A 9040-nucleotide genomic window follows, 5' to 3' on the forward strand; every position below is an offset into this window, starting at 1 on the left:
CACAGAGCACTAGACACACGTCTACATGTTTCGGCACTCAAAAGCGAACTGACGAAGGACCTAAACTATAAAAATTCCAAGACCCCTGGTGGGTATTTAAGGCTATTGAGGGTACGCGCCAAGGATGTGCAGACATCTGGGTGCCATCCTGTCCGCGGTGTATGGTCTGCTCTCTGAGGTGAATTGACGTTACGAGCGCATAGTTGTCACCAAGCAACGAGTTCTGGAAACGTCGATTTCCGTCCGTTATGTCATACACATAAGGAAGGTGGCATACGTGATCATAGGCGCGAAAGGTGGCGTGACCCGAGCGTAGTGGGGGTCGTCTCCCAGAGAAGACAAAGAAATGATCGAAGGGCAACCAGTGCCTTCTGAAGAGTCAAACGTTATACATCGAGAGGTCTGACGATCAATATTAAAGTCGCATAGTCTAACGAATTCATTGAGGGATATCGTAAAATCGGGTCCACTTTCTGTGACATATTTACTGTATTCATTGCTAAACAATCTGTGGTGTGTTCATCATATTATTGTTAAATATTGTCAAATATACTATTTTATCTTAACCTGTTAATGCAGTGTTGAATTCATTGAACTACCCCTGTTATCTTAATCGAAACGGGGGAACGACTATTTCGCGGCGTCGATTAGTAGAATCGTAGCGAGAATTTACGCCTCTCGCTGACGCGTTTTCCTCACGACTGTCACGTAAAATAACAAAATAAAAAAAAGAAAACTTTATTTTTTTTCTAACAACAATCCACTTTACAATCCACTTCCGAACTCTAGGCGTGACTTTCTAAGACTGATTCTTATGATTTGACTTTCGATCGGATCCGATTACTTTCTTTTGTCATCCCCCAACATCCCCACCGTCCATGCATTTGCTAGGCGTCCGCGACCGTTGCCACGTGCTCTTCCTTCTAGAACCTTCGGTGGAGGGACCGTTGGGATGTTGATGGTTCATTAGACACTTCAGCGATACATCTTTATCTCCATCGTCAGTCCATCGGATTTGAAGTATGCCGGTCGTGACACGATCACGTCTCTCCGCGAATGGTCGTAACAGATCACTTATATTGCGTTATTTACATACATACACATGAAATAAAACCCTACATCCTATGTATATCTAACTTAAATAGAAACCTATCTACTACTTATTATGTGAAATAATATTTTATCCAGCAGGAATGTGACATCTAGTTTCTATCTCGTTGATTGTATCATATATTCTAACGCCGACTGGTCAAAGAACAACAAGGTTTGTGAGCGAACTTGAGAACCAAAGTCAGCCTTTAAAACTAATGAAGGATTCATAGAAAAGTTTTACTTTAGAACTATTTTATTTTAAAGTATATTTATTTTAAAATAAATATATTTTATAAATAAATTTCTATCATCATTGTTTATTTCTCAGTAGATTTTTCAGTGGTAAATTATTATTATCAACGAACAACTATCTCGTAACTTTTGTTTGGCGAAGGATGATAGAGGTTTCTGTCATTATAATATTGTCATTGCAGTGGAAAAATGTTCATAGTCAGTGAGCAGATGAATTGCTCACAGCTCAGAAATCATTTGCGTATAAATACATGCATTCTTATAAAAATTTTATAAAAAAAATCAAGCAATGTCATAAATGGATATATTTAGAAAGGAAACGAGTGAAAAGGCCAAATGAAAAGGCTGTTGAATCCCTTCTTCATAAAATTGAATTTGTATTCCTCTGGTTTAAACAGAAAAATAAGGTTCAAATAGTCAGTACACGACACGGTATATTATCCATAGTAAGATCGTTATACTGCACATTTTGGTGATCTGATGTATCCAGTACAACCTGAAATAACCGAAAATACATGTATTTATATTAATTCCTATTTTTTTATACGAAGATACTTTTATACGCACCTTGATAATCGTTGTCGGGCTGTTGACTTAAAGTCTTGTTTCAGAATAAACTTCCTAACTCCCATTTGGTAAATTGCAACATACTTCTCCCAATTCATAGCTCGTAAGTCTAGTTTGACCATATCGCCGTCGTTCAACATTTCCACTTTTCTCACTAAGTCAGAACAGTTATCCCTTTGGAAAGTCCATTCGTGCGTGGTGAAATATTTTACCGATGTGAACAGCTTGTTGCAATTTTTTAAAAGTTTCATCATTCTGAAATATCATTTTTAATTATTATTATAGATGAAGTCAGAGATTATTCCAGAACGATTGTTCCTGTTGTTTGACGATCGATGGAACACTCACATTGGTTTACTACCTCGAAGTCTTAAAAAGATATCTATGACGGCCGCAGGCAAAATACGCGGAATTACACACAGAACGTGGTAAATATACCTATTAGCTACAACTGAACATCCTGGGTACCATAGTGTATCGTTTAGTGGCATTTCTATGCTACATTTTACTATAGTATCTATCATCGGACCCCACCTTGTCAATTGAAACACTAACATTATTATTAATTACTAGAATTATACTTAAAGCAAAGTTTATTATCATACGAGTATCTCGGGAAATATTATGGAAATGACATAAATATTATATTGTATCGCCATTTTTCTAAACTAATGACATATTGAGATCTTCTCTATTTGTTTGCTCTTCTATTGTCCACGTTGCTTAAATAATCTGAAACTTTTGGAATACTCTAACAACCGAACAACATTAGTTGAAAATTACTTGTAAGAAATATTACTTAAAAGGGCATGCGTTACTCGTGCAGTTGTATACTTTAACTTCATGATCACGATGTAGCGTGACATGCCATGCTGTACATATTATCATGTCGACTACGAAATCGACAGGCACTACATCCAATCTTGCCTCTCTTATACCTCGTATCGCTGTTGCACATCCTCTGCCGATTAGCACAATGGTACCTGGTAACATTAAATTGGTTTAGAAATTATTTGTGAATTTTGATTACCAGAAATGTAGCGCTAAATAGATTGGTAAGAATTCTCGTAATTGTGAGTAGCAACAAATTTGAACTATAATAATGATGATCAAGTGGAGAGCCTCTCATTTATCCTCTCACAAACAAATCGATTAACTCCACTTTTAGGAAATGTAAGGAGTATTGAAAAATTACTGTCGGAAAAGATCTATGAAAATACTTGTTAATGCAGAAATATTCTCTATCCAACCAGGACATGGTTCTTGCAAAGAGGCACCAATTATGCTTGGCCGTACTATCGCAACTGGCAGATCTTTGCACTTGCTTGCTACAATCTGCTCTGCTAAATTCTTACTGAATGCGTATGTGTTTGGATAAGTTTTTAAAATCTCTTTTTCCATTAGGTTTATCGAATTTTTGTCGAATTGGTCGCTCATATCGATCACCTCTGAAGGTTTCAAGCTCGTACTGCAAAGTCGATAATAAGTGAACATATTATTCACGTTATAATTATGAATATAATATTCGTAAATCATGGAACAACGTTTACGTATAACTTATTCTTACGTATAAACTTTTTCCCCAATCTCATGTAGATTAGCATTACTAAAAGCTGTGCTGACGTGGACGAAGCTAATTGGATGCTTTAGTTCGTTCCAAAGTTCTATGATACGATCTGTACCTTTTGTATTCACATTAACAGCCACGTGTAATGGCTCGTTGAATCTCACAGTGGCCGCGGCGTGAAACACTATATTTACTTTCTCTGACAACATATTTCTATCTTCTCGCGAAAGACCTAAATCTGGCAGACTCACATCACCATTTACGGGATAAACCTTGTTCAAAGCTGAAGGGTGTTTTGCTTTGATGTCATCGTAAATCTGAAGACGAAAAATTAGCAACTCAATTCCAGAAAAGAAAGTTAATCAATTTGGTTCCAGACAGCCTTAAATATTGAATGGCACAAGTATATATTTACGAACGGGATCATCTATGAGCTTCTTAAATCGTTGTTCTATGGTTTCGGTAGTTTTTGGACGAATTAGTATAAAAATGGCAGCGATGCGTGGACATATGCGGATCAGTTTTTCCAGGAGACCTTTCCCAACGAAACCGGTTGCTCCTGTCAGAAGAATCCCACTACCGGCGTAGAATTCCTCGAGAGAACTCGTCTTATTCAGTTCTTTATTGATTCCATTTTCATTTGTTTCTTTATTGATTGTATCCATGTTTCAGGATCTTCACACTTGCAGTCCCTATATTTGCCATAGATTAACATTCCCAACAATTAGTAAGTGGAAAAATGTTCTAAATGATATAGAAAATTGATTATAGTTGATACCCTTTTGTGCATTACTTTCTAAAGAAGTCTACGGATAATCTTTACAAAGAGAAACATAATTTAATAATTATGGTTTCGTTTAGCATGAATGAAATAATTAAATAATGATAATAATTGAATCATTTTACTTTATGGTAGATTTTCACCGAAAAAGAAGTATTCAAAGCAATAAATGCAGCTTTTAATTTGGCTGTTCATTAATTTGCATTATTATCCATTGCTCCATGAAACGATACCTTTTTTAATCCTTCGAGTATTAGTTTAAACAATATTTATGTAATTTCCTTTGCCTTTTTCATTTTTTATTTTAGGTGTATGTATGTGAATATTGTAATAGGCAGTGGTCAGTGATTTGTGTGGAAAATGTGTGTGGTTTATGCGAAACAGTATTCGATTATATTTTGTAGCACCTGAAGAATGCTTGTTGCGTATGTGATTTTTCTGTCCCCACCCGTGAACGCGTGCGTGTTTGAAATCTGTATAAACATATTTCATACGTGATTATTCGTATTCATTATTTATTTATGTGCCGTTATAGATTTCTATGAATAGACGGGTTTAATCTACAATTGATGATTTTTCTTAGAAAACGTCGCGCAGAATAGTTTGCATCTCCGAACGTCATAGTCTTCTTCTTTACGATTCGCACGAGGTAAGCTGTTGCCCATCTATCGTGTGAAAAACAAAGCGCAATTATCTTGTTCTCCATTTTCATCTTAGTTTATCTTCAAGAATGTGCTGTATTTTTATATTATCATGATTGTGCATATTATATTGCATTACGTTCTACGTCTTCTAGTTTTGTAATTAGTTTTCTGCTTGATCTTTACAATACCAAGCCTTGTGTTTCAGAAATTGCTGTTTTATAGAAATTTGATACGTTAAATACTGTACACATATATATGTCGGAGATGAAAGGACACCGAAGCCTTCCCTTTGGAACTTTGGGAAAATCACCTAATATTATAATTCAGATTCTAATCATAGCCGTAATTAAGCAATTGTCGTCATTCAATCCGATTGTATTTGTTCGAGATTTGTGATATCGAGCTTGGGCTCGAGGCGACAGTCAGTCGCCGAACGTAGCCGCGGTCACGGGATGAACGCTTTGTCTAACAAAGGTATGGGGTAATAAGTCTCCTTAAAAAGAAATAGTTGTATTGACACTCGACAGTAAACATTCCAACAGTTTCTGTCCCGTGGCTCGTTACACGCAGATCCTATTCTTCGGGTAAGATGATTACCAAATGTCGACGAATCTCCACAGTACATGTTCAGCTAGCCTGAGGACCCGTTACAAATGTTAAGATTTAGTTAACTAAAATCCTTCAAACAGACAAACTACAGGAAGATAGAGGAAATCTATTTTTTTCGCGAACGACGCTTCCCGAAAGATCTAAATCCGGCAGACTCACATCACCTTTCACAGGATAAACTCTGTTGAAAAGTGCGGTGTTCTTTGCTTTAATACTATCATATATCTGAAAACGAAAATTCCAGAAAAGAAAGTTAATCAATTTGGCTCCTGACTGCCTTAAATATTGAAAGGAACAAGAACATATTTACGAACGGGATCATCTATGAGCTTTTTAAATCGTTGTTCTATCGTTTTGTTAGTTTTTGGACGAATTAGTATAAAAGTGGCAGCGATACGTGGACACATGCAGATCAGTTTTTCCAGGAGACCTTTTCCAACGAAACCGGTTGCTCCAGTCACAAGGATCCCATTACCGGCGTAGAATTCCTCGAGCGAATTCGTCTTATTCAATCCTTCGTGTGTCCCATTTTCATCCTTTTCTCGATTGATTGTATCCATGTTTCAAGATCTTCACACTTTCAGTTCCAATATTTGCCATAAATTGCCATTCCCGACAAACAGTAAGTGGATAAATGTGTTAAATAATATACCATATTGGTTATAGTTGAGATCTCTTTATATATTACCTTCTAAAGAAATCTACGCAATTCAACAATTATAGTTTCGCCTTGCATGAATCGAATAATCGCGTTAAGTCAACGATGCTTCCAGTGTAATGTACAAATATTTTTCTACATGGGAAAGTCGTTCATCAAAAAAAGGAAGAAGTTAGAAGAGCTATGTGACGCAATAAATACAATTTGTCATGTGGCTGTACATTAATTTGTATTATTGCACACTACTCCATAAAACGATATCTTAATTAATATTTCGAGTCCAAGTTTAAACAATCCTTATGTAGATTCATTTGACGTCTTTATTTTTTATTCCATGTGTATGCTTGTGAATATCGCAACATATAGTGATCAGTGATTTGTGTGGAGAATGTGTGTGGTTCATGCGATAAAGTGTCCGCTCACATTTAGTCGCTCCTCGTGAATACTTAATGCATATGCGATTTTGCTGTCACCACCCGTGAACACGTGCATATGTGAAATCTGTATTAACATATTTTCAATGAATTATGTGACTCGACAACCAAGAAGATATAGATTCCAGAGATATTTAAGGGAACTGTCAATCAATCTTAATCTGTATTTGAATAAATGAAATTTCATACGAACATGATTGTTCCAATATCTGAACAGTTTTGTCCCCCCGTTAGTTTTGATACCAGAGGCTGTATTTCAGATTACCTGGTTGAAATTTTATTATCATAGCAAAGTGATGAATGTGATAATATAAATGAGAACAGCGGTCAATGAAATCAAACAGAACATAACATTTCTACATGTAATATGTCCGATATATTATACGTTATTTGTATTATAATTTTCATGTATCCTGTAAGTTTATTATGTACGTATGTATGTATACATTGTTATGTATTATATCTGTCATTGTATACATATATATCTATATTGCTTTGTATATATGTGTAATATATTTTTATATTATCATGCCTATGTATGTTATGTTGCATTATGTTCTACGGCATTTACTTTTGTAATTTGTTTTCTGCTTGATCTTTATAATACCAAGCCTTTTATAGCACAAGTTGTTGTGATATAGAGATTTAATACGTTGAGTATTGTACACGCACATTTATATATAGTGTAAAAGTGAAGAAAATTAATATAATCAACTAACAACAATTTGGTAAAATACTGAAAATAAAGTCCTTTTAACTCACAAATGTCTATGAAACGATGTTTATATTGTTATTCTAAGAGATATTTTGACGCAGCATCTGAATAATTAATAAGTATAATTATAAAGAATGTGATTAATATAACAAGAGAAATATATTTTATCACCATGTAGAGTATTTTGCTTAAATTTAATAAAATAATTGCGTAATAACATACTCCCTCTACTGCCATTTCATCGTTTCTTTTAAGTGTAATCAATATTATGTATGTACACTTCAGTTCATTTGCGTATATTTCAGTTTATTTATTAAAAACAAGGGATCTTGCCAGTTAAAATGGAAAACGCCTGAAATATCTCGCATGGTTAATGTTGTCACCACGGAGCGCATTTTCAATTTCCATAAACGCGAGAATCGAAACAAAGTCCCAACAATAACTTGTGAAATATCGTCTCCAAACTCAATTTTTGACAAAAATTAACCGATGTCTCACGCAACTATCTCGCAAAGGCGAATGTTCCGATTACCTCTATTGACTGGTTGTAAATTATTGAAAAATCAAAATATCGAACCATTTTACTGCATAAAATATAAAATACAAAATATTTGAGTATTTAAAAACTTCATTTAAACTATTGTAATAATTAAAGACCCGAATGATATTTTGGTATATATCATATTTATAATAATAAAATTGATAATAATGACATTAATGAAAGACACAATTGAATACAAAATAACAAGGAATCGTCTGTTACCTGATAATATTTCCACTGCGTATTGTTTACCAAAGATCGATCAAAAGTACACTTCACGATAGTGAATACCTACACGTCTTCCACAGTACTGTAACGATATTCCATTAGTCGCTCCTCTAGATTCTTATATTATTATCAAGCCCACCCTACTACTGAAACTGGATAATGATATGCGTTAAAGAGTCGGTTAACTAATTCATCTCCCACATCTTTGGTGTTTATGAAAGTACAAAATATGCTGCTCAGCGTTAATTACATCAACCATGCGAGATATATTTTAGTTGTGTAACATTTTAAATGTCAAGATCCTTTGTATTTAGTAAAATAAACCGAAACATGCGCAGATGAAATGAAGTATACTAATCTAACATTGATTACATATGTATAAAAGATACCATGAAATGATAATGGAGAGATATGTACTACGCAATTATATTATTAAGTTCAAGTAAAATATCGTTCATCGTGATCACATACATTTTCCTTATTTTATTTATCACTTTCTTCATGAATATACTTGTCAATTATTTAGATGCTGTGTCAAAATATCTCTTCGAACATGACGAAACTGTACGGTTAATGAAGCAATTACTTTCATATGAAATTTCATTTATTCAAATACACATCAAGATTGATTGATAGTACCTTTCACACTAAATCTACCGACACTTCGTGTACATCTCTTCCTACCTTATCGGGTCAAAATGACCGGTGATTAAAGAAATAACAGTTTTTATGATTTAGTTTTGATAATGGTTAATTTATAACTCAATGTATATAAAATGATGAATTTTCAGAAAATTTCGTCCAAATTTGCTTTTGTTTAATTTCAATTCTAGACTTAAATAAAATTACACTTTTATTTATGTAGAGATATATCTTCTTCAACCTCGCTGCATTTTGTACAAATTATCTTATTATCGAATGTACATTTGCCGCATACATATTTCCCGCATCT

The 9040-nt window shown here is 34.3% G+C and overlaps 1 protein-coding gene across 1 annotated transcript; it reads right to left on the minus strand.

Moving 5' to 3' along the window:
* Positions 1 to 1401: 1401 nt before the first annotated feature.
* Positions 1402 to 4143, minus strand: LOC143303916 (putative fatty acyl-CoA reductase CG5065). The gene is made up of 7 exons (XM_076626107.1): positions 3898 to 4143; positions 3479 to 3795; positions 3132 to 3379; positions 2711 to 2894; positions 2260 to 2445; positions 1912 to 2166; positions 1402 to 1840 (listed from the first exon to the last, which is right to left on the minus strand). The coding sequence occupies exons 1-7, from the start codon at positions 4141 to 4143 to the stop codon at positions 1762 to 1764; spliced, it is 1515 nt and encodes a 504-aa protein (XP_076482222.1). The 3' UTR covers positions 1402 to 1761.
* Between the last annotated feature and the right edge of the window lie 4897 nt (positions 4144 to 9040).

This window comes from Bombus vancouverensis, chromosome 17 (assembly GCF_051014615.1).
Source record: "Bombus vancouverensis nearcticus chromosome 17, iyBomVanc1_principal, whole genome shotgun sequence".
Lineage (NCBI taxonomy): Eukaryota > Metazoa > Arthropoda > Insecta > Hymenoptera > Apidae > Bombus > Bombus vancouverensis.

Excerpts from the sequence above, each read along its gene's own strand:
- LOC143303916 (XM_076626107.1), bottom strand. The coding sequence starts at position 4,143 with ATGGATACAATCAATAAAGAAACAAATGAAAATGGAATCAATAAAGAA. Across the intron at positions 3,380-3,478 it reads ATTGGGGAAAAAGTTTATAC|TACGAGCTTGAAACCTTCAG; the intron begins GTAAGAATAAGT and ends TCGACTTTGCAG. Across the intron at positions 1,841-1,911 it reads GCCCGACAACGATTATCAAG|GTTGTACTGGATACATCAGA; the intron begins GTGCGTATAAAA and ends CGGTTATTTCAG.